The sequence below is a fragment of the Rhyacophila brunnea genome, unplaced genomic scaffold (assembly GCF_057557595.1).
Source record: "Rhyacophila brunnea isolate RB1 unplaced genomic scaffold, BYU_Rbru_1.0 scaffold_11, whole genome shotgun sequence".
Classification (NCBI taxonomy): Eukaryota; Metazoa; Arthropoda; class Insecta; order Trichoptera; family Rhyacophilidae; genus Rhyacophila; species Rhyacophila brunnea.
In genome coordinates, this window is record NW_028232763.1 from 42,527,331 (window position 1) to 42,554,923 (window position 27,593).

At 35.7% G+C, this 27,593-nt stretch overlaps 1 protein-coding gene across 1 annotated transcript; it reads right to left on the bottom strand.

The window, feature by feature from the left end:
- Positions 1 to 4,550: 4,550 nt before the first annotated feature.
- LOC147078739 (TBP-related factor-like) lies at positions 4,551 to 17,209 on the bottom strand. Its single transcript, XM_085960411.1, has 6 exons — positions 16,935 to 17,209; positions 9,347 to 9,780; positions 8,035 to 8,181; positions 7,003 to 7,099; positions 6,275 to 6,473; positions 4,551 to 5,827 (listed from the first exon to the last, which is right to left on the bottom strand). Exons 1-6 carry the CDS (start codon positions 17,055 to 17,057, stop codon positions 5,751 to 5,753), a joined length of 1,077 nt encoding a protein of 358 aa, XP_085816537.1. The 5' UTR covers positions 17,058 to 17,209; the 3' UTR covers positions 4,551 to 5,750.
- Positions 17,210 to 27,593: the final 10,384 nt, after the last annotated feature.

Below are 27,593 nucleotides of genomic sequence, written 5' to 3' on the forward strand. Positions count from 1 at the left end.
ATAGAAGAAATCCAATGCCAAAGAAAGATCCTATTAATTATTATATTATAATGCCATGTTGTTTTCTTATATATTTTGTGCATACATAGAACATTCATATATATTTTATTAATGTATAACAATCCATACCTACATATTTCTAATTATTATCTGTTACCATTATTCAACAATGTTTTAATTAATATAATATACCTATCTAATATTTATTTGTCACATATTATCTATGCTTATGTAGCTCTAAGTTATTTAAGTTTCATTGAAAAAAAAATGTGCCCGCCATTCCATGTTTGGTTTGTAATAATTATTGTGCTCCTGATAAAATTAAAGTTGGGAACCCCTAATGGGAACGGTGTAAATGTTCAACACAATAATTGCAGTGAACTTGTTATGATAATTTTGTAGTTTTTAACATTGCTATGAATGTAGTAGGTAGTAACACTGCCAAAAAGTGTCATCCCCTAAGGATCAAATTCAATGGAACCCTAAAGAGGCCTTACCATTATCGGCAGACCCATAGAAATATGAGCATTATTGACTACGAGACAGCAATTTTCAAGCTAAATATGTAAATATTCGCTGTTGATAATATTCAAAATTTGTTTTCGTATCCGCAAAATGTTATTTTTTTGCGCTGATGAGTCACGTGATCGACTGCAGCGAGATGCTGTGTCAATTTTTAGATTAGCGCATTTTTGTTTTAAAAATCGAACAGAAGACAGAGCTATCGCGGATACGAAACCAGTACTTGCAGTTTTTTTTCGGTGTGGTGCTACAGATCAAGCAATCAATATAATTTGTGATGTAAAACATACTTACCTATTCTATTCTCCGCTATAGATAAATCTCGCTGTTTTTTAAGCAACTTTACAATTCCTCCCTCTTCTGGTTTATTGTGTTTACATTTTTTGGGTAGCATGTCAAAATAAGTTTATTAGAATAAAGTAATGAAACAAAATATTAATTCAATAGAAAAATGTTTATATTTTCTGCCGACAATCAACACCACTTCTTAAAAACATATGTACTTACAAAGTATTTTTGCAATAATATTTTTGTCCTGGAATCAGACAATAGTATCTCAAAAAAATGCAGTTTTGAGTTAACTATTCAATCCTTTATCCCAATGCTCCACAACCGGTGCACCGCGAGGCGATGTTAGGTGTGGCGCGGTGCATTGCTCCAAAAACATGGAAATAATTGTATATATTATACAATACTAGCTTAATGGCCAAAGTGTTGCGTTGATACCAGATGAAAGTCTCCCACAGGAGACTACCTCAAAGGGCGGACCGAACCATCAACTTTCCCAGAACACCACAGCCTACGTCCACTCTTCGCGGTTCTCGGCCGAGCGGAGCCCGCCTCGAAATCAAAAATCCAAATTCGTCAGAATCCCGCCAAAACAGACGCGGCCTACCGATAGCGCCGCCACCGGTCAATTTGTCGGTAAAACAGAGAGGTTCGCGACCAAGAGCGGGATGACGCCGAATCTGACGGTTGAACACGCGCGAAAAGGCCTTCTTCGATTGGCCGCCGGACAGCGAGCATCGTCTCTGCTCGCCTCGGACGCGAAGCCAAGATACATATCCCGCCAAAAGGACCGCGTCGGCAGACTTCTCAAGCATCCCCAGGAAATAAAGGACCACATCGGCAGCACGCCAAGCCACAAGCCCCGATCCTATCTCCCATCGGACAGCGAGCATCGCCTCGGATGCCAAGCATCAGCAGCTAGGACGCAAAGAAGCCACGTTTGCAGCCCGCCAATTACCGACCGACCGCCATGACAATAACATGTAACGACTTAAAATAAACCAGCCAAAATACAACATACCCCGTGCGTTTCTGTCTCCCACCCCGCTTTGACCTTGACGTTATCACGGCCTGCTATCTCTGCTTCACACGCGGAAGGCCGGTGATAGCGTACATGGCTGATATACTTGAGCACTTGAATGAACTTAATAATAAATGCAAGATCGGAATGAAAATATATTGACATACTCCGATAAATAGGATTCAAAATAAACTCGAACTTTGGCAGGAGTTAAGACAAGGATCTCTACAAATGTACAAAGCACTGCAGTCTATCCAACAGTAAAACTTTTGCATCTGAATTATTCCCAAAAATATGTCTTATTGCTAATAAAATTATGCACTACTACAGTTTATCCGAGGATCGTGACCACATTTAAATTTCGCCATCCTTTCAGCAACCACCTTGGTATATCTACACAAAATGTTAGACTCAGTTATATCAGTGTGGTTTTTGTGCTCTTAGTTTTACCAAATTATCTCTACCTTACCAAATACTCTATTGAATGTGTTGGTTTGGTTTAGTGATATTAAAATCGTTACATTCAATTGTCTCATAACAATGATTTTCCAAATAAATACTGTCTGGTTCCAGGACAGGGATAGTATACATACCACAAATTTAGATAAATATTTTGAAATTGTTACAGTTTCAGCTGGATATTTTTAAGGTAATAAAATATTTTAGTAAGTAATAAAGAGTAGTTATTAAAGTAAATAAGATGGGATAACATTATCACATTTAATCATTGGATCTATAGGAAATAAAGTAAAATCGTTCAAAATTAAAATCCACACATAGTTCAGTTTTAAAACTACCTAGTCAATCCAAATTTGGCAGCATAACACAGTTAATTTTAGTGCACTAAAAACACCTAAAATCAATTTTATTTTACAATTCCAAACTGCAATAATTTATTATTGTGCAAAATGAAATCTTAAACTTAACAATAAAAACGCATAATATATACATATATACAAACACAAGCTCTATTTAAATCAGTATAAAATAGGCCTGGATAAGTTACTGGTATATATGTACGTGTACATAAAATTGATTCATATTGCTTGAGGGTTTCACTTTTTTTATTAACGCATTCAGTTGTTGGGCTGTCACCGAGTACTTCTTTCTTCATTCCTAGACATTTCAGCGCATCCATTCTATACACAAGACTGCTATCGGCGACTATCGAGGGTGGATTTTCATATTTTTGTATTGAGGTATTATAATTGTTACAATAAGTTAGTTGTAAATTGTTACAATAAGTGCTATGTGCAGAGGTCACTCACGGTGAAAAGCCAAATACAGAATACAATAAGATTATGGAAAAATTATTTGACTGAATACAGTATAACCCCTATTTTATGTTTTTTAAGGGACTGAAAAAAATAAACCTAATTCGAGGGAAAATGTAAAAGGGGGGTATTGAAAAAAAGAACATTTAAGTTGTATGTTTCTTAAAAAATAACGTTTTATTAAAAAACCAACATTCAATATAAATTTTTGCGCCGAACTCAGGCCAATCACAGCGTCGTTCGCCGACCAATCACCGTGCGCCGTTCTAAAGACACGGAGTTTTCCCTCCAAACACCTTACGCCGTTCGAATGTCACGACCCAATCATTGTCAAGCGCGCGTAACTCGCATATTTTGAATATTTCCGAAGTAAATCGCGGGAAAGAAAAACGTAAATGCGGGTATTAAATGTACTGAAAAACATCGGGACTGAAAAAATTACACGCAATTGCCAGGAAAACGTGAATTCCGGGCACGTAAAAACGAGGTTATACTGTACTTGGATAATTTTTTTTTCAACTTTCAACATTTATGTCCAACTTTATAAAAGTAAAAAAAAAAAAAAAATATGCCTCATGTATTTGTCTATGGCATTAGTTAGTAGGTGTTAAATACCTACCTACAAGTTAATATAATATTATTGCATTACATTTTATAGAACACTCCTCTAATAATAATAATAAATAAATTGAAGATAAACACCTAAACAACATAATTATTCCATTCTCTATTAAATATCTCAAAATGAATTCTAAAAATCAATTATGTGTAGAATCTAAAGACATACCCTTTTAATTATTATATTATGTAATGGAATTCTGCCAGTAAAATATTTTAAATTAATAAATTGAATACACAAAATAAAACAGGCACTAAGTGCCCGAAAATCGAAAAAAAGTGAGTATGCAGAAATTTTCTATGTGCCATCATCAATATCCTAAACACATGTCTAAGTGCCAAAAAATATATTAGAGCTTCTATGGATATTCAAAGATGGCTTTGGGTGTAAGAGGTATCGTGATTATTTTGAAACAAGGTACTAACTGCCGTTTTGTTAATAATATGTGTCATGAGACTTACAGCACTAAGTGCCGTTTGGTTAATATGTGACACGAGATTTAGTTCTTTGTATTCGATATAAAACGTGGTACTTAGTCCTGTTTTTGAAGAAACTACTGTTGCAAGTAGTGCTTTTTTTAAATATCGTTGTTCAAACGTGTTTTTCTTAGAATGTTAAATATCTATTGAGAAGCTGATAAAAGTGCTTTTATGAAAAATTAACGAATTATTCATTAAAACACCTATATCTCAGATTCAGCTTTTTGATACTTAGTGCCTATTTTATTTTGTGTATTCAATTGCTCTACGCTTTTTATAAAAAAAGTACTAGATCAGTCTTAAAGAACAAGTTCGTTTCATTATTACATAATGTATTTATAATTTTTAACAGTCAAACAAATATCTGTACCTGAGAACCATATACCTTAAATATAAAAAGAACACTTTCAGGAAAACGCCATTTAAGACTTTTTAGGCAGTCAATGTTAATGGACTTAAGGCTGTATTACAGTGGTGAAGGGTAGAGGTAGACTATAGAGATTCAATAATAGAGCACACTACATTTTGTCAGTCATACTTATTTGTTTTCATTGAACTAAGAATACAAATTGCAGATAGTGCTGGTTAGTTTTTAAAATTAATTCAACCCTGCCTAGACCAAACCATTAATACTGCCCTGCTAAGTAAAAACACAGTGTAGATTTAAAACTTGGGTTTTCATTTCACTAAAATCAAAAACACTGTCTTTTTGCTTAGCAAGGCAGAATAGTAGAGGTAGGCTGTGGGCGATCTGACAAAAATAGCGCACATTTTTTCAGTCATATTTATTTGTTTTCATTGAATTACAAATACATATTACAGATGGTGCTGGTTAGTTTTTTAAAATTCATTAAGGCCTGGTTAAACCAAACCATAATAGATAAAAAATATTTTATAGATAGATGATTTTTTTTTACTATTATCGATTATGGCTTGGTTTATGCAGAGTTTAATTGAATTTTAAAAACGTATCGACACTATCTGATATTATTTGTAGTCTTATTTCAATGTAAACAAATACGTTTGATTGGCACAGTTTAGTGTGCACTATTTATGTCAGATCTTAACAACCTACATCCACCCTTCGCCACTGCTGTTCTATAATAATTATAGTACAGTTGGCAAAATTACTCGGTAGATTAATTGATTATGAATCTCACTCAGTCCAAGATTTTTTTCTAGGACTATTCTAATGTAAAATTTTATATTTTGACAAGTCAAGCAAACAAAAATAGCTTCTGTTATGTTACCTTTTATGTTCGGTAAGTATGGTCAAGGAACTGAATGACTTGACACAGATGTCACACCTGTATATTTTTTCACCTATATGAGTTCTGTGATGATGAGATCGACTTACCTCCACCCTTCGACACTGATATAAAGTCTGTTAAGATACCTTCACAGTGTGGAGATTAATGTTCCGTATTGGGAGTGGAAGTGTAGATTTAACTTTTTTATAGTAAATTTATATACAGAAGAATAAATATAATATTCTATATGTACTAAAAAAACAATAAAAGAAAAAAGAAATAGCTGAAATGGTGATGTTAATTTTTCTTGAAACTCCTTAAAATTGGGTATATGATGTTCAGGCCTTCCGTAATGTCATTCCGTGATTTTCCTCCTGCAATAAAAATGTAGTGTTTTCACAATAAATTTTACATATTTTATGCGTTAATGTTTACAAAAATAATAAAGAGTTTTCGTATTAACTCATTGAAACAGATTTAAAATGAGAAAATTCCTCCCGATAAGACAAGAAAGATTACTTAATCTAAATTAATGGAAAAGAGCGGCGGAGAAGCAGATTTTTATATCTTTTCGAATTACGGCGAATTTCGAATTATCAGTGTTCTTACTAACAAGGTTTTACTATAAGCAATATATTTTTAGTGTAATAAGTTTATTTTATTTTGTTTAACATTATTTGATAACTTGTTTCTGGCAGTTCCGGATTATCCGTAATGTCAGTTACCCAACCCTCCCGCAATCATATTTAAGTCAGATATCGAAACTGTATTGGGTATCGAAGCCGCCTAAATAAAATAAAATTAAATACTGGAAGTCTCACCGGTAAAAACAATTTTTCCGTTCACAAATATGAGCAAGACGATCCGCGGGCGAACCATTCTATAGATAAGTCCAGGGAAAAGCTCCGGCTCGTAAGATGTGAATTGTCCGTGCGCCTGCTGGAGAGCCTCAAGTCTGACGGGAAACCGCAAGTCGGCGGTGGCAACAAAATTTTGAATTTTAAATTCCGTAAACTTAACCTGTAAAAAATATAAATCGACAGTTTACAAAGGCTGAATTTTAAATCCTGTAAAACCTAACAAGTATCAGATGTTTATGTTATCAGTCACTAGTCTCAATGGCTGTGTGACGTACATAGGTTATTATATTCTAGCGCTAACTGTTCGCTCAATAAACGACAAAATAGTGTGTAATGATTTTGACATTCTATGCATCTCAGCATTAACCTTATCACTGCCAACCAATTTTTACTAGGTGGACACTTGTAGGCCAGATATTTTCGGAATAAAATAAATCCCTTAAAAAATATGAAATAGGAACAGAATGATAAATATTTGTGAAAACTTACCAACACAACATGTTTATCAAGTTTATCGTGAATATTTTCACACTAAAATGATAAATATTGTTTAGAAAATATACATAGAATGTTTATTCAGAAGTTATGACGTTTACAAGAACCCGCGAGTTAACTCGTCCGTGGCACGGATCAGATTATAACCTGATCCGTGCCATATCTGTATATTACAATAAATAAATGATTCTTACCGGATTTCCTAATCTTTGAATGATTCTAGAAAACTTTCGAGCTGCCAATAGAGAGTCATGTTCATTTTTTGTACCTGTGCAGACAAGTTTTCCCGATCTGAAAGATTAAAAAAAAGAATCTTAAGTTGTAATACGATTAACGGATTGCACACGAGCATTGCACATGGTTGACGATTTTGCAACGTAGATACGAAATTCTAAGATAAATCCAAGAAACAATGTTTTAATAAATATTATTAACTCTTTGGCATTTACACTTCTTGATAATAATTTACACTTCTTGATAATAATTCATAATTCGTATTCAATTGGCCCTTCTCTGGAAAGAGTGTTAACAACTGAAATTTTCGGTAAATCAATTAAATTAAATTAACCGACTATTGAAAATGTTTAAAGACTGAAATTATTATCTCATTAGTTAAATTCATTAAATTCCCAATATGTTGCCATTGCTTTCCCAGTATTGACGATTTTACACCTCTCGAATTTAGTATTATTATTGATTATTTATTAGGGTTATGTATAAGGTTATTGATTGTATTAGTGATAGGGGTTTTTTACAAACACTTATATTTTTATTGTGATCCTTGACTTAACCCAATGCTTACGGGCCCTTTTAATTAATTTTGTAATTAACGTGTTAATTTGCATTTGAAAAGCAATTAGCAAAAACACAATTTTGTGCGGCCCGTAAGCATTGGGTTAATAGGTAGGTGATAAAGTTTTTACCTACTTTTTGTATTAATGTATTATATAAGTTAGAATTAATTGTATTCATTGTCAGTGTGTAAATAACATGCTAATTATATCTAATGCTGACACAGCAGCCATGTCGTCAGCGCTGTAGGTGTCTCGTCTGTAGGTGTAGGCTCGACAATAGGTGACACTATAGTTATTCGAGTGTTGACACGCAGTATGTATCACATGATTTTTGAACTGGCTTTTAAAACTATTATCTTATAAAGAAAATTTCAGGATAATGCTCGTTTCCTGAGCATGATTGTCAAATTTAATAATAAATGATTTATGTACCTAAATACTAATGCAGTTGCTCTGGGCTCCAAAATTCTCATGACGACTCCGTGAAATCTCGAAGGGTTGTATTCTGAAAATCTCGTTCGGCAGTACACATCCAACAGTTTTAATTCACAGCACATATTTACTGTGGAAACGCAGTTCCTGAAATGTGGAGTTGATGATTATATAATAGAGAAAAATAATGATTATGCCCAATTATTAGTCTGGATAATCGAGGATGTATTACAATAGGCATATACAAAAACCGATAGCCAACATTGTAACGAAATTTGTTAAGCTACTCATGTAAGAACTACTAGTTAAAATTCATTGTAATTAAGTAACTGGCATCTAGTAGCTTAATTGGAAAAGCACAATGGCGCGAATCCAGCAGTTCAAGTCCCCCCCAAGTTTTTCTATAAAAGATTTATTCTAGTAGGTATATGCATGTTTAACACCCACGGTGGCCGCGTGGCTTATGCGCTGGACTATAACGCCGTGGGTCCCAGGTTCGAATCCTGGGTCTGGCAAGTACACATATTGTTTTTCAATTTGTGTGTGAATCAGGGTATGGACCTAATAGGTTGAGCAAATGGCTGACATCTATTTCTCGTAAAAACAAAATCTGTTAATACAAACCTCTACTCTGTGGAGGCCAATATGATCCTATTAGGATCGGACATGGTCAGAAAAAAAAATATGCATGAGATGTTTTCAAATTATCAAATTATGGATGTTCAATATATAGAATGTTACATTCTCAAATCTTGTGAATTATTCGTTGAATAAAAGAAATAGTGGGTATATTAAATTATTATATATCGTCACCTTATTAAGACTTCGTAAGTTCGATATTATGGAAAAATGAAGTTTGTTGAACAAAATTTAAACAAAAAAACATTTTAAATCAGATCAAAACCTCGGTTCTCTAGACTAGTATTTTGTCCATCTATCGATAAATTTAAAAAACTCGTAGGTCTCGTGGTTTCAAACACGGAATTAAAACCTCATATTTCACAACCAGTGTTCGCAGATTCATCGATTAGAGAGGTGTTTAAAATATTGTTTTTATTACGGTTTTTCTTTCCCCTCAACATTCTTCTCAAACAAACTTTCAAGGTTTCAATAGTAGGGTGATGATATGTTCAAATATTTTAGTATAGATCTGTCTCTCTGTTTGTAAGTCTATGTTATTTCATTTCGATGACTAAAATAGTTGGCATAGTGAATACTACTTTAAAAACAAAGATAATGGAAGAAAATCTGTTTTTTTCGAATCACTACTTGAGGTGCTTAAGTTAATGATTGATAAACAATGGTAACTCACTGAAGTTTTATACTGTTTATTGCTTGCGTGGGTCCACTGGCTATTGGTGTCTGTGCAACCATAGTTGCGTGAGGGTTTTGTACATTTTGTGTTGGTGTAAAGGCACTGTGAGTAGGGGTAAAAGTCACATCTCCACTTATTCTACTGATTTGCGAGGGCGTCTGCAATAACCTGTCCGTATTCAAAGATTGTTTTTGCTGGGAACCATCACTGGCACTAGAAGTTGAGTCAAATGTAGCATCAGGTACATTTGAACATTCACTAATTCTCCGCACTCTTTCCACTGACACTCTACCCGGAGTTGCGTGGCTTATTACACTGGATCGGAGGGAATTTGGATCAGGTGACATCAACGGTGAATTGGTTTGAATACATGATTGTCGATTTAGATTGTCAACCAATAGTGGGGAAGGTACTGCACTTCTGGAGGCGACCTGAAAAAATAAATGAATAATGATTGGTATAGATGCCATTTAAGTTGTCGGCACTCTGCAGCAAAAATGGGGTGAACGGGATTAAACACAAGCATGCAAAAAACTCCTACATGCCACCATGTTTGTTACAATTATGGGCTCTAGAAAAGGCCGTCTATTCAGGTCGCGGAATGAGTTTCAATGGTAGTGCTAGTAAGTGCTTAATACCCCGTTTACACGTACATGGATTTACTGCTGACAGTACGTATTATCATGGCCATAACAAGAAAATGCATGTGTAAACACATATTATCATGCAAGTTGCAAGACTGCATAAAGGGGCAAGTTGGTTATGGGGAAGCCAGCGGCAAACGCATTTTGAAAATAGCCGATATACTGGATTATTTGTTAGGTTGGGTTAGTTTAGGTTAGGTTAAGTTAAGTTAGGTTACATTTTCATTCTTGAATTCATGAATTTTGCCCAAAATCGGCTATGACAATTAACCCGGTTCCCGCCTGGTTTTCCATAACCGACTTATACCCAAAAAAGTACTGACTTCAGTATTTTCACGCAATAGTTGCAACTTGTATGACACAAGCCATTGCCGAATGAAGAGGAAAGCCGATACATTCACGACTGAATCTATCTTTCCGCACCTCCCGTTGTCTATGTATGACCTGTCATTGTCTATAGAATGCTCATACTGACGCGTCTGTCGTGTTAACTTGTCGGAGTATTCTTAGTTTCAGATTATTTTAACGTATCTTGGAGACCTTGGATACCTTGGAGTTTATCTGATTTACTGTTTCTGGTCTAATTGGAAGTGACGATCAAAGTAAGTAAACTTCTTCTGTGTATAATAATATAATACACTAGGACTTTTGTGAATGTGACAGTCGATTCTAAACGACAATAACTAATAAATTATTTATACTCTTCAGTCATTATAGAATACCAAACTCTGCTTGCAAGTACGTTATCAATAAATAGTATGACAGTGGACCACTCGTTGCTTGTGCAAAAAGTTATGCTCAGTGCATATACATGCGTTATGGTACGTTTACATTTGACACTTATATTGTCATATTTATGTATGACACCATATTCACTAAGTGTAAACAGTAATTATATTTGTACCAGCCACTTATTTTACGTGTGTCGACACTCACCTGTCACTTATTCAATCTACTTATATACGCAAATGTAAACACCGCGTATTCGACAATTCCGAACTTGCAGCGATATATCACCGAAGTTGGACCACCGTCTACTTTTATGTCAAGTACCTGACACATTATTCGTAGTTTGACAGGTAGTGAATTGCATAGGTATATTTCTAAAACAACGGACAATCAATTATCATAGGTACACCATGAATGTATGCACAACGTTTACGTTAATAAATGTACTGTAGCGATCTGTCAAAAATCATAGACAGTGAGAAATAAATCGGATGTGCCGTGTTCTATGGATTTTGTTCGAAAATAAAATATCGCTTGTTCTCGGCACATACGATTAATTCTGATGCACTCTGTGAAGAAAAAATGCGCTTCAAATGGTATTACCTAATTCATTTTGGCCCACACCTGCACTCGTATTACGATAATATTATATTGAATATACAATGACGATCAAGTGCTAGATATCGCAATGTTACTGTTAATCGTTCTTCTACACTTATGGCATTTCTGAATTGTGTGTCTTGTTTTTTTGGCAAAAGGTCCAATCTTGCAAACTAAAGTTCACAAATTGAGTTGGATCTTCGATTGTAAACTCTGACATTAAACGGAATGAGATATCCGGGGTTCCAGCGGCTAGCTCAGGTGTCCATCGAACCCCGGATTCACAAAAAAGAACGATATATTTATGTTTGTTAGGTTAAAGTCTTTCTTGTGCGGGTCTTAGCGTTATATATTTTAATATTTAGTTGGACATTATTTTGTAGTCTTTTACATATTTTGTTTTTACAATCAGTTTCGCAGGTTCGTACACGGTTTACAAAGGACGCTTACTAACTTTTTTTCTCTTTTTAAATTCCTCAGACCCACGCCAACTAGTAAAAGGGACTAGTGATTGGCCAAATCTGATCGCATGATCTTTGATTCGGCGAATCACGAGCCTGACCCTGGCGCCGGCGCGCGAGGATTTCACGCACAACGCGCGGCAAAATTTATTATATTTGAATACTTATACTTATATTTAGTCTTAAAATTATCTCTTTAATCCATCATCATTTATACTTTTTAAATCAAATAAAATTTATCTTAATTACACCTCCGCCCAGTATATGATTTTCACACACCGGACGAAGGCCTTTACTTATGAATAAAAAAAATTACGTAGTTGAGCAAGGAATCAGATTAGATGTTTTATGAAGCCGTTTCTAGAGGTCAGGGTTACGTTTCGACTTATGACTACTAAATGATTATTTTACACCGGGAGAAGCCCGCCTGTAACAGGGTGAGATACCCGGGGTTCCAGCGGCTAGCTCAGGTGTCCATCGAACCCCGGATTCACAAAAAAAAAAAAAAAAATTAAACGGTTGGAGTGTAAATAAAACTCGGTCTTTCGTGTTCGTGACGTGGTCTTATATTTTCTTATGATTTTTAGTTTCACAAATTTATCTGGGTTTTTACGATTATAGTCGCAGGTCCTATCCTATTGGAAAAGGGACGCTTACTCTCATCCTTTTTTCTTTCTTTTTAAATTCCTCGTACCTACGCCGTCCAGCAAAAAGGACTCTCGTGATTGGCCAAATCTGATCGCATGATCTTTGATTCGGCGAATCACGAGCCTGACCCTGGCGCGCGAGGATTTCACGCACAATGCGCGGCAAAATTTATTATATTTGAATACTTATATTTAGTCTTAAAATTATCGCTTTCATCCATCATCATTTATACTTTTTAAATTAAATTAAATTTATCTTAATTACACCTCCGCCCAATATGCGATTTTCACACACCGGACGAAGGCCTTTACCTATGAATAAAAAATACTTACGTGGTTGAGCAAGGAATCAGATTAGATGTTTTATGAAGCCGTTTCTAGAGGTCAGGGTTACGTTTCGACTTATAGCTACTAAATGATTATTTTACACCGGGAGAAGCCCGCCTGTAACAGGGGTGTATCAATTCGCCCCATCTGGATTAAAGTCGAAAGGTACGCCCTGATCTCATCGGCCAACCATCCAATTCCTTGTTCATCCGTTAAGTACATGGCATGATAACAGTTTATAAAAAAATTCAACTACAATCTAACTATTCTAACAAAAAAAAAAACTCTACACAACTAACTTTACGTATTGTTTCTATATTTATTTTAATTACTATTTTCCTGCTCAAAGCAATGCTCCTGAATAAGTCAGAGTTTGATTTATTTTCCTTTCTTATTATCATTTGTCATAATTTATTATTATTTTATTTTTCTCCTGTAATGTCATGCGTTTATTTTGTTTTCGTAATGTTTTTGTTATTCTTCTCGTTCTTTTATACTAGTCAGCGGAGGGGTCGTGGAGCTATAGTCTTCGACTCTTGGGCTGTCCAGTTTTTTTGTATTCCGAGAGGTTACATTTGTAGACGTTTGGCCCTCGTTCGGAATTATTATTTCGTGTTACGTTTTTCTTCTTCTGGTGCAATAGGAGCGTACCTCGTTTGGCGTCGTCTGCCTTTGCAACCAGGGCGTGGTAGTGGCGTTACTATTGAGCCAGGCTCGTTTCGAGCAGCGGATATCCTTCTGTGGAAAGTTTTCCACTCATCTGCTGGTCTCTGGAGTATCACCTCACGGACAGATACTGTGTCTCCATCTGTTCCTATTACTGCGGGCAAGGCATCGTATAGCGGTACAACGGCTAGGCCCGCTGACGGCGGCACGGCTTTCTCACAGGTACTAGGATGGATTTTCACAATAAGTATCCTTTTCCCTTTCTTTATTTTATAGATGGTTACACTTCGGAGGTACCTCTTGTTGTTTCACGATATCTTTCAGGCGTCACGTCCCTAGTCTTTCCATGAACCTGCGCGAGAAAGGAGAGTGCGCACTCTCCACACCATCAAGCTTTGGTATCATGAATTTTCGGCTACGCTGCCTTTGGATGCGCTTACTTCGAGAGGTGGCTCCCTTTGTGCTTCCAAATTGTCTTCATCTGTATTTATTCTTTTTCTTTCTTTAGTGATTTATTCGTTTATTAGACTTCATTGTACTTTAAATTTATTCGAATTTACATTATTAATTACTCCTACCCCATACATTAAATAGCTACTAATTTTATATAAAATCTTCCCATTGTACTTATGGCACTTACTATCACATTTAATATTTTACCCTAATACCCATAAATATTTTGCAACATTGTATTGACTGTATAAATAACATTGATATTAAAAATTTAAATATTCCACCTTCTCATTTTATTTATTTCTGAATCAGTACACTTAAAACTGTGTAATTAACTTTATTTTTAGTGAAACCCATTTTATTTAAAAAAAAATTGTTGTTTCGTTTTACGCGCCCGACATCCTTTTCCAAAGGCGCGCCGCGCCGATTTGCGGTGCCTCTCACGTTTTATTATTATTATTATTTTTATTTTTTTTCATTATTGAAACCCCGTTGAGAAATTTACGGCTTATTGACTCAATTTTTTTTTTTTTTTTTTTTTCACAAGCATACAATCTCTACTTTCATCCTCTTATACCTAATTTTAACTTATTATTAAAATTTAACATAACAACTATATACACTTCGTCGAGTGATGCCGTATTATTCCCGTTCCGTTTTCGCTGTGTTAAATTTACGATTGGTAATTTGTAAAGAAATAATAGTGACGGTCGTATACTATTTTCCTCGTTTCTCTTTGAATTCAAATTATTAACACGGCGTAACTTTGAAACAGGTTTCGCGCTACTGTAGAATATCCTCTTTCCCGTTTATAAAATTGTTTGCGATTTTCGATGTTAATGTTTTCGAATTCATTCATATTTACTTTATTTGAACGGAAAGAATTGGCTTCACTTTGCGAAGCGTTATTTTTAAAACTAGAATGTACATTTTTCGTACTAATGAACTTAAGATTACAAGGCTCAGAAAGTTTGTCCTTAATTAACTTTATATCCGTAATTAGAAGAATTTCCGGATGTTTTATTAGTATAATCTACACATTTCACTTCTAACAGCAACTCGGCGTTCACCCTTGACTCGAGGGTTGGCGACTGGTCCTGCTTCATCTCCTCGTGGTCGAGCCTGCGCCCGCACAGCTTCGATTCATCTCAGCTTGCGCGCCTTTTCAGCCCTCTTGTGAGGCTCCCTGGCCTCGCGTTTCCTTTTTCTCTCCTCACCGAACATCCCGTGGTCGACTAGGGTACACGACATGTTAGTGATACCCTAGGAAAATCGGCATTTTGCTCGCCGTTTTTCGTCGCGAGTGGGCCGTGGCCTCTACGAGCCCTCCTCGCTGGATACCGTCGATGATGTGTCTGGTCTCCATAGGTGGGATTTGTGCAGCCATTCGTCGTACTGGAGACGCGCTGGTGCTACGGTCTCCAGCACGACGCTAGGCGCGGTCAGCTCCGTATGCGGACTGTCTTCGAACACCAGAGGAGGGCTCTCCCGGTTTGATGTTGGAGACAGCACTTCTTCTTTGATAAGGGTCACGTCGGAGTCCACTTTTTAGTTAACCATTTCTTGGTTGTTCCGGCTCCTGGATCATAAACTTTTATTTAGCGTTCGCGGGCATAAATTTTATTTCACGGGTTCGGAAGAATCCATGCGATTCTTCGAGCCCCATGTTGCCAGGGCGCCATTGAGATACCCGGGGTTCCAGCGGCTAGCTCAGGTGTCCATCGAACCCCGGATTCACAAAAAAAAAAAAAAAATTAAACGGTTGGAGTGTCGGTGTGAGTTGGTCTTATATTTTCTTATGATTTTTAGTTTCACAAATTTATCTGGGTTTTTACGATTATAGTCGCAGGTCCTATCCTATTGGAAAAGGGACGCTTACTCTCATCCTTTTTTTCTTTCTTTTTAAATTCCTCGTACCTACGCCGTCCAGCAAAAAGGACTCTCGTGATTGGCCAAATCTGATCGCATGATCTTTGATTCGGCGAATCACGAGTCTGACCCTGGCGCCGGCGCGCGAGGATTTCACGCACAATGCGCGGCAAAATTTATTATATTTGAATACTTATATTTAGTCTTAAAATTATCGCTTTCATCCATCATCATTTATACTTTTTAAATTAAATTAAATTTATCTTAATTACACCTCCGCCCAATATGCGATTTTCACACACCGGACGAAGGCCTTTACCTATGAATAAAAAATACTTACGTGGTTGAGCAAGGAATCAGATTAGATGTTTTATGAAGCCGTTTCTAGAGGTCAGGGTTACGTTTCGACTTATAGCTACTAAATGATTATTTTACACCGGGAGAAGCCCGCCTGTAACAGGGGTGTATCAAGGGGTGTATCAGGAAGGCACCTAGTTTTTCTCGTCGCTGAATCCATTCCCGCACCCATCTAGACCATTTTTTCCTCCTTTTTGTTGCCAAAAGACTTAAAATAATAACACTCGCTGCTTTCTTTTTTAACATTCCCATATTGATAACTGACATAACATTTTTGAGAAGTATACGAAATAAGTGTCCGAATAAGTTACAATACCATATGTAAACACCGCATATATTTATTCCAAATGTTGCCATTGAATAAAGTGTAGAGACTTTATTTCAACGAGAAGTATACGAGAATTTTATGTCAGATCCATGCAGGTGTAAACAGTAAGTGAATTTTTATGTCAGACACATAAAATAAGTATAACGGTATAAGTGTCAGATGTAAACGTACCATTATAACAGTCTGCTAAGATATGTCTACATTGCAAAGGAAAAGCGTCCATATGTTGTCTGAAGTTGATATGAAGCAAACCATATTTGCATAGGTATTTAATTAGTGAGACATTCTGACAATAATAAACTAATTAATACATAAGTATTAGAAATCATATTTCATAAAGAATCTAATATTCCCTGAATTTCAGTATGGTTCAGCCAAATTTCTACAGTAAGTAGGTGGTTTGAAAGCTTGCTGTGACAGCTTTAATTCTAATCGTACAATGGTGAATGGTAAAGAAAAGAAACACACTATTTACAAGATTAATTAATACTTTAAATATCTTACGGGGGAAGGGACAGGTCTTCCAGAGAAGCTCTTCCAATCCGGCACGGGCACCGCTGGAGTTATGCGTTTGACAGGACTGTTCAGCAGACCGCGCAAAGGCGAATCGCAATCTTTTAGATCCATTATGAATAAAACTTCAATATATATTTATGATTACACAATATTATGAAGTTTATATTTGAAGACAAAGATTCTTATGTTGTAATTTGGTTTATTTTGTTATTTAAAAAAATATTAACCCTGCTGACGTTCAAGACATCATGCAACACAGTGTTGCAATATGAATATAATATTATCATAAATAATATTTAAAATGTATGGTGACTGCAAGGCAAAGGCAGTAATACTTAAAATAATGCCGATAGTTAATAATTTCCTATTTATGACTAAAATTCATAAATAAATTAATGCTCGTACTTAGGTACCCAGGTATTTTGTAAGAATGTATTTCATAAAAACAGTAGATTTTTCAACTTCTGAAAAACATGCCAAATAAAATTAGAAAAAAAATATCATGATAGTGCGCGAAACCATACTGTTTATTTACTTTATTTCATCAATTTATTAATGATAAACTATTTAATGACGTGTCGTTTTAATATTGGTACTTACCCAGTGACGTCCTGTGGGGGTAGGCAGATTGGGCGTCGCTTGGGGGCGGCAGTTACTCGAAGGGCGGCAAATCGAGGAGAATCATTCGGATATAGAAATATGATACTTATATAGAAATAGCTAAAATTATTTTGTTTACGTTGTACAATAATAGCATAGTAAAAATGGTATGAAAATAATAACTCTGTGTATTGATAAATGGTACAAACCAAATGTGTCAGAAATATCAACCAAATAAGGCCTCAGACTCTGGTGATTTGGGAGTCTAACTCAATACGTTAGAGGATCAACCACGGAAGTCACGTTTGGACTTTTGTTCAGGAGAGTGATTTTAGTGTAGGTTAAATGTTTGAAACTCTATAACTTTTTAAAGGACTATAGTAATTAAGGCCTGTAAACGGTATTATTCATAATTAAATTTATTTTTGACCATAGTATAGATAGAAATACCAAATTATTTAGAATTAATAAATTAATGGACTTCCGTGTTTTATGTTCTAACATATAATGTAGAAATACCACTAAGCAATACTTCACCTATAGATAATACACGGAAGTCCATATAGGTAGGAATAAATTATTTTTATTTTCTGTGCATCATATTATTAATAATTATTTTATTATAAATACACAAAATATTTCAGTACCTAAGTCTAAATATGAAAAGGAATTATATATTTTTTAATTTATATAAGTACAAGATTATTTGAAATTTATTATTGCTCTAGAAAAAAATCAACGCAATGAGAATTATTCCTGGTCATTCTCCGGGACATCAGCTGATGAGGAATTATGTGGAATTCTATCATACAATTTTTGAAATTCTGGAGATATCCATTGTTTCATAGTTTGCAGATCTTAACCGGATACGGTGGTTTTGCCTCGCAGGTCTTGGCCTAATAGAATCTCCGACTTGCTTATGTGCCGAATTGCAGGATGCCGATCACATCCTCTGGGAGTGTCCCCATATTATGTCGGTTGAAAGGGAAGAGCTTCTCAAGTCGGTTTGAACCTCAGTTGGACCGGTCGGCCATTGCGACTTGGTATCTACGGGGGAAAATTTGTCAGCTTTTAAAAAGTTTGCGGCGTTTTACGGCGAGCGAGAAGGTCGGAGGTCCACAGTTTGGAAATCTTCATTGGAGAACTTCGCCTTATAACGTAGATAACCAGCGCCATCTTATGATATAAATAAAAAAGAAAAAAAGGTGTGCCATCAATATTCTTTTTTCGAGCCACAAAAGGAGCTGAAGATGATGCATACAAAGAGCAATAATTGTTTATATCATTTAACTCCATGTTAATAACTTTAAAAGGCTTGTTTTTTTACATGTCCCTACAAACTGAACCCAATCCCATGGAGTAACAATCTGCATACCGTTCAGCATCTTTTTTGACGTTCTGTTATAGAGTGGTCAGTGTCTATCTCCATTTGTGTGTATGGCCTCGTAATAGGAATTTGTGATTTATGATTTTCAGCGTAGGAATGGTTTTCAGAAACCAGGTATATGAAAAAACAATCATGATATTCCTATTTTGACCAGGGCAATTAATTATCAAACCAAATCGTCAGCTCTTCAATATTTGCTAAAACATTGCTAGATGCTCATTTCATCAAGCAGCAGCCGATCTTATTGCCACCCCTTCCACTTTTTATTTCATCCACATCAGTGTTGTGTCTCACTCACCACTTCTTCACTTCACCAATTCAGAGTCCACAATTTTCTCAGATGGAAACTATATGGAGTAGGTAAACACTTCTCAAAGTCAACCATTATTACTTTCATACTGGTAATTTTTTCTGTTGCAAGAGTTTTATCAATCTTATTTAATTGCAGCTGCTTCCTGTATGTGGTTTTCCAAAAGGTGTCTTTGAATTTCTTTTTCTTCAAAAGAAATATTGACATCTTTAAGACTCGTCTTAGGGCTATCGCAGGCGTCACAGGTATCATTGCTTGGCAAATCAAACCCGAATTAAATTTTTATTTTATTTTAAAGGAAATCCATTTTGAATAGGTATATGGCGATAGAGCCACAATTTTGGGTTCATTTATGTGGTTATATTCTTTGGAAAATAAATCAACCATTTTTTTTAATACTTGTTTATGTATAACTAGCTGCATCACCCGGCGCTGCCCGGGAGTTACGTAGAGTGCAAGGAATTGAATTTAAAAAAGTAAAAAAATATAATATTTTAGATTTTTATTTTTTCGTACATTTATTGCATTTAAATATCTAAAAAAGTAGTACAAATTCTATTTATTATTATAAAACTGTCCCGGGTGCAACGGGTTAAAACTGAATTTCGAGACCCCGACCACGTACTCCGGCTCTGATGCGTCCCCGGGGTGCAACGGGTTAAAACTGAGATTCGGGACTCCGACCACGCACTCCGGCTCTGATGCCACTACATACAATTATTGTCCGTGAGTGAAGCATTCCGATCTACGCGTAACACGTCGCCCGCGCCAACCTGGCAGTTATTAGTTTTTCTAATCTAACTTTGCCATTTGACCTCCGATCAAGCTGAAATAAACGCCAATATTTTTTAAATGTACACATTCTAGCGAAATTTTTAATAAAAAATGGGGATTGTAGCATTAACTTCGGCGTTTCAAGACCTTGTACGCGGCGACTTTTTTCCCGCAAAAACCGTAAAACTGTCCCCGGGTTTCAACGGGTTAAATCTGAAATTAAAAACCCCGACCACGCACTCCGGCTTGTCAGCCCCCCTCTACTGTCCAAATTTTGTCGAAATTCGACTACGAGTGTGGATTTTTACAAAGAAAAACGAAAATTATAGTATAGACCTACCAAAGGTTCAAATAGACTATGTGACGATTGGGCACATATGTGACAAGAGCGTTTTAGTGTCTATGATCATATCTATGCCATTCCGATTACACATAAGCAGATATATGTCAAAAAAATCTATGACAGAGGCGTGGGCATAGATTCTATGACACCCGTATGTGCCAATCCGTTTACACACGATGCCGTAAAATCTATTGTGTCACATATTTGCCACTGATAAATACTACCAACATGAAGTTTGACAAACTTTATGGTTTGTACGCCTTCGTAAACGTCAAACAGATAATAGAATAAAATTAAATAAATCAGTAGGCTTGGCTTGTTAATGAGATTTTAAATTTGTTTATCTATTTATTTAACTATTTGGTTCCTGTCCATATCATATTATAATGCCGGTGGATGGAGCTACTGCCGTGGCAACCGTGGCATATTTATTGTTGGTAGACAATATTTCGTACCTATGCTTGTCGCTGGAGGATTTCGATGCATTGTTGTTAAAGGTTGAGCCGATTATAAAAAAAGACACCCATATGCGAAAAATCGTCTATTCCGGGTGTGTGCCTCCGAATCCCTCGGCTAGCTCTGAGGGTGGGAGTGGAGGTTCATCGATGTAGGAGAGCAGGCAGTGGTCTCTTGGATTGGAGTATTCATGAAGGGGCTTCAAATGAAACTCGTCGAAAATTAATTAAGTCCTTATATTGTCCACATTCACACTTGATTAAAACGTTTTAGTTTAATTATAGTCAAAGGGTTGTTTATTGACAGAGAATCAATTATTATTTAGTTCACAATTTATCAAAGTTCACATAATTCAAACAAAGCTGTCACCGATATTATACAATTATTATTACAAATCGCACGGAGCCGTCACGAAGAAGCTTTGGAAACCGATGGCCAATAAAATAAAAGTTCGAATAAAAAAATTTAGGGCCTCCGTTGAAGAGCCGCTGTTCAAAACTAAAACTTTCGCGTCTCCAAATGATTAAGTACTGAAGAGGTATTCCCATTTAGGTATTTATAATTATTCGAGTGAAATTTTTACAAGTCCCAGTTAGGTATTTAACCTCATGGGGTGACTTTGGGGTGGTAAATCTACTACGCACGGAGCCACTAGACTTGAAGATTATGATTTTGTATGGAAATTTTTTGAAATCAAAGACAGAAAAAACACTTCCCGCGCGATCTATGACAAATAAACAATAATATATGACAACATGTTTGGCATAGATGTCACACATGGAACTAGTGTCACACAAAATTACCGAGGTGTTTACACTGAGCCTAAAATCTATGACATAGAAGGCCGTCATAGATCGTTTGACATATATGTGACAGTCTATGACATCGTATTTACACTCTGTGACACAGGACGCCAACATAAGAAACGGGTTTTTCGACATATATGTGACCGATCGTCATATAGTGTATTTGAAGCATAACGTTTGTTGGACTTCCGTGTTTATGGAATTATTATAATGGTTTATTAACATTTTTCTTAGAGCATAAACATCGTTAAAAGGACACCCGTTGTTTATGCACTAAAGTGAATTGGACTTCAGTGATTTTTTAATTAGCTATATAGGTTAATTTACTACTTATGGACTTCAGTGTTTCATTCATTTGTGTAATGAAATAAAAGAAAATTTTCTGCATATTTAACTCAGAAACGGTAAAAACTGGACTTCCGTGGTTAATCCTCTAGTGTACAGAACTTAATTACCGATATTATATTTTATTCGCTTTTTACATCTAAATATAATTTTGTACGTTTGAGTGGTATATTTTGTTAGTAATGTATCGATACAACACATTTCTTAGATATTGGAGTCATGAAAGGATGATAAAAAATATGGAGCGGCATTTTGTTTAGGGACGTAACTGTACTTACCTATTATAAATTAGGTAGGTAGGTACTATATAATTTTGTTAATTAAAATTTTACTAAAATGTGCATAATTTAACGTAATACCTACAGCAATCTTGAAAACCTAATACAGTCATTGTTCAGGTGATGCCTTGGAAAACATTTTATTACCTACGAGTTTGTTAAATTATTGATTAGTAATTTTACTCAATATTTTGATTTAAAAAAGTGTTGAAAAACAATGAGTCATTTAGGTCGTGTTGTGTCATATCTAGGTACGTCATATTATTTATTGTTTAAAAACAATAACATAACCGATAATGTCAATTGTGACCCCTAATTATCTAATCGTTTTGCCACATGTGAAATTAATTAAAATATTACTTAGTATTTCCACATGCTTAAAAAAGATCAAATTTACATTATATACGTACAGTAGCGCACCCAGGGGGGGGGGGGGCAGGGGGCCTTGCCCCCCCCCAAAATATGAAAATCATCAGAATGATTTTACATATTGAAATCGAAAGCCAATAAACTATACCTTGGGCTTAGACAAACAACACGGCAAAAAATTATTTGTATTTCTCCGGCACCCTTTTTAGTAATATTTCTTAGATTTTAATTTCTAATACAAAAATTTCGAAACACTAATGTCAGGTTTTTTTAGAAACCCGTTCCCTAATGAAATTCTCGGTGTCCACCCGAATTCCGGAGTGGTATTCCGGTAGTGGTGGTGGTCATGGCTGAGGAGGGTTGACAGGGGTCTAGCCTGGGGGCCCGGGCTGTGGGGGGCCCGGCGTGTCGGGTTGACCAGATAAGTGAGATAAACACATTTCATAAATTAGCTTTAATAGTAAAAAAAAGTCGCCTGCGGCGCTATTACACTTCATGACTATAAACATTTTAATTTATATAAATGTCCAATATATTTTCTGATTATTATGTGTCGGCAGCTCCATTATTAAAGTAGATGACGTACTGAAAATCGCCAATAATTCACTGTATAAGTACCCTCAATTTGAACTAAAACACAATTTGAAAAACGTTAATGTAGTGTTTCACACTGCCTTTAATCTAAGCGGTGGATAGGGGGCCCGTCAAATACCCTAGCCCAGTGGTCGGCAAACTCATTAGTCAATAGAGCCACATATCAACAGTACAACGATTGAGATTTCTTTTGAGAGCCAAATTTCTTAAACTTAAATTATATACGTAGGTAGTTTAGTTAAAGTCCTAATTAAATTATAGGTAGGTACACTGAATAAAACTGAATATCATACGTAATAATGATCTTATTTATTAATAAAAATTAAATTGTAAGTAAGGTATCCATAAAATTGAATCATGACAATGACTGACAAACTCAATGTGAATAATGGCCTTGCACCTCCTTGTAAAGTTTGGGTAAGTCAGGTTCGTATGTTGTTGATTTAATTTTAAACACGATTCCAGGTTCTCATCAATAAATCGATTTCTCAATTTACTCTTGATTTCCTCTCTTGGAAATCTTTTTACTAACCACAAAACTTGCAATATTAACATTGTTGAAAGATTTTATTCAGTACCTAATTAAATACAGAACTTTATTTTTCTTGACTCTTCTCCTCAGCTGCTTTCTTCCTTGCATCATCGACAGAATATTTAGCGCAAAATTACGAGTTTTTAGTTGTAGTATCTCTCTAAATTTGAATGCGTCAATTTTTCCCGACACATAAATATAGGTCTGGAAGCCATTTAAGTTTTGAATAAACGCGAAGTCTCGGTCTATTCAACATTGTATTTACGGTTATCCTCTTCCATTTTCTTTGCTGCTTCTTTGTAGCCATGTCAAATATGACAGAGAGCATATGTGGCAGAGCCGCACTCAAGGGGCCAAAGAGCCGCAGTTTGCCGACCACTGCCCTCGCCTGAGGGCCCGTTTCAGGATGTGGGAGCCATGGTGTAGGTACACCGAGTGCAATAGACAAAAGACCGATAAACGAGATATAAGGCTGTGTTGTATTGAGTAGGTTGTGTATAATTTAAAGGCAATAATACTTTTTGTGTCCATTTTCAATTAATATGTTAGAACCTCAATATTAAAAAACCAAAAATCTGCAACATTCTGCGAAAAGAACGACTACACCCACTACGGTGGTGGTGTAAATCAAAGGAACATTTTTTTCGGTGGAATTCGGAATAAATATTGTATTGTTGTTTTAATTTAATAAAACGTATTTTTTTTTAGTACTTATTCCACTTTTATTAAATAGATTAGGACCGGTTTCGTCCGCCTCTGAGGGACATTTTCAAGTAGTTGAAAATGTTCCTATGTATATCGCCATGTATTGTGAAAATATGTAAAAATATTTATATGAAGAAGAAAAAGAGCCTATGGGACTAATTTACATTCTCCTCCTTGGGCCCCCCCCAATAATAATTCCTGGGTGCGCCACTGTATACGTAGGTACTAATAAATGCATATTCACTGAACACTTCAAAACCATTATGTGAGTACATACTTACCTATATACCAAACACAATAAAAAAACTTTATATTCTGCATTGTCAACGAATCATCACCATTTTCGAGAACTAAGAAGATGGCAAGATGATACCTAATAACAACTTATATTATTTGTGATCTAAACTGCGTGCCTATTAACGCAGTCTCTGGTTGAGTTTATGTATATGGCACTTCTACACCCTTAGATATTGGTGCATACAAGTTTGATACGGTCGACAGTTTCATATACCTTGGATCTCTTGTAACTCGACATAATGACATTACAGAAGAAATCAACAAAAGAATCATGTCTGCGAATAAATGCTACTTTGGTCTGTTAAGACATTTTAAGTCCCGCTTACTATCTCGTCGAACTAAAAGCACTCTTTACAAGACACTTGTAAAGCCAGTGCTCACCTACGCATCGGAAACCTGGACATTAACTCTGAGAAATGAACGAGCCCTGAACATCTTTGAAAGAAAAAGGGGATTGGCACCAATTGGAGGAGAAGATATAATGCTGAGCTCTACGGACTGTACGAAGATTGCAGCGCAGTTCAAGCAATTAAGATTGAGAGACTGCGATGGCTAGGTCATGTGCACCGTATGAATGACAATGAACCGGCAAAGAGAGTGATGTCCAGCAATCCAATAGGACGTAGAAGAAGAGGGATGCCAAAGATTCGCTGGTTAGATGGAGCTGCCAGTGACTGCCGTATTCTGGGGGTACCAAATTGGAAAGCGGCCACACTGGATAGGGACAGGTGGAGGGAGCTGTTGGAGGAGGCCAGGACCCACACCGGGTTGTCGCGCCCCTGATGATGATGATGACTTCTACACCCTGCGCAGGCGTACCGCGTCGGCTGCCTTCTACATTTTACTACGGCGGAAGGGTCGACAGGCGAGCGGGAGATCAAACGCACCGTTCGGTTTTCTATGTAAATTGTTGGCAAATACGATAAAATGTTCGGCAGTATAATAAAATTCAGGCATAATAACATATTATTCAGGGATTTTACATAGCAATATTACCGGATTAGTCAAAATCTCCCGTAAATGATAACATAGGTACGTAAAATAATACAATGTATTATTATACATACACGAACTTATTTACGGAGGTACCGCCCTGGTCTTTTTGGATGTTTCTGTATTAAAAATCCTTTATAATTCGTTAGTTAGAAGCCGGCTTGAAAGTGGGTCGATTGTTTGGGCCCCGCATCAGTTGAAATATTATGACCTTATGGTGGAATGAGTTCAAAAGAAATTTTTGATACTCCTTTATTTGAGGTTTTATGGCTTCTAGGTATGCTTACATACTGTAGTTTAGATTCTAGAAGATATCAATATTTAGCCACGTATTTTTTTCGACTTATATGTGGTGGAAATGAGAACTCTGCGATTCATGATGGTATTGACTTGTGTGTCTCTGTTAATCCTCTTAAAAATCGGTTTATTCTCCCAAGGTACAGCTATTGTGATATTTGAAACATTTTACTTGCCTACCATTTTCGGGGATGATTTTTTAAATATTTAATATTAACGGGTTTTAAATTTTATACCGATTATAATTAAAACTATCTACTACTTGGAATAATAATAAATATATAGTACCAATTATTCTGTTTTGTATATTTTGTTCTATCCAGGGCTCAAAATAGACCGGTACGCACCGGAGCGCTGTTCCGGTTCATAAGATCCTCAAAATTATCACAGAAAAAATAATTTGACTGTCAGAGCTAAATAGGCTATATAACAAAAAATATGAGACACTTATTTTTTTTTATAAAATAATTAGATAATTAGGTTAATATTTTCGTAAAATTATCGAGCGCTCCGGTTCGTAAAAGTTTCCATTTCAAGCGCTGTTTCTCTCTATTCTGAGAAAAAAGTAGATTATAATCTTTGTGGTAAATGATGACGTGTATTATCAGATTGATTATATTGTCAAAAAGCTAATTTTTCATTGAATAACTTGTATATAAGATAATTTCGTCGTTAGATGTCTCTATTACTTGTTAAACTCCACCTCGATAGTTATAACACTGTCTAGCCTAAAGCAGATAATACATATATAACTCAATTGTGATAGCTGTGGTGATTCCAACATTTGCGAGGTCATAACCATATTAGATAGGACCAAATAAAATAAATTTTGCAATTCCCAAAATTTTATACACTAAGTCTCATTGTTTACAAGGTAAAGATGTGACAATGAACTATAATTATGTGCTAACCATTTAAAGCGACACTGGCAACTATGTTTTAGGTCAAGGAAAGTTGCAGCACATTTTTTTTAAAGGTACAATGCAGGTCCACATAAAACGACATTATTTATAACCATTTCATTTTTTATGTTTTTGTTTAGGGTCATGGGTCGCGTCATCCGAATGCATGTTAAATAGAACAATGCTATAACTCTACTCCTAATTTATAGACTGAATTAATTATATGCAGTGGCGTAGTTCAACGTTTTGGATGCATACGCAAATAAAACAAATAAGTATGCACCTGATGATTATTTATAATGTGATCATCTACATAATATGATGCCACGCCCTAAGGAGGGAGGGGGGGCAGCGATAATTTTATTTCATGAATATGACACAGTTGATTCGTTAGAATCTAAAAGGAACCGTCAAATAGTTCGAAATAGTTCAATCTAGTCACATCTTAAAAATATGGAGCATGATATCAAAAAACCTGCAACTAACGTCGAAGCGGCCTATACCATAGACATTTTATTACTTATCATAATTATTTTGAGGTGGTACTGGTTGTGAATCAATCGATTAGATCCTACATTGATGTTTTTACTAGGTATTTTATTTTTATCGTATGGGTGCAATGCTCGAAATGGACCGGAACGCACTAGAACATAGCTCCG

Bases quoted from the DNA above. Each gene is read 5' to 3' on its own strand.
- LOC147078739 (XM_085960411.1), bottom strand. From the start codon at position 17,057: ATGGATCTAAAAGATTGCGATTCGCCTTTGCGCGGTCTGCTGAACAGT. The intron at 9,781-16,934 runs GTAAGATATTTA...TTATTTTTTCAG, and splicing joins GAAGACCTGTCCCTTCCCCC to GTCGCCTCCAGAAGTGCAGT. The intron at 8,182-9,346 runs GTGAGTTACCAT...TCCACATTTCAG, and splicing joins ATAAACAGTATAAAACTTCA to GAACTGCGTTTCCACAGTAA.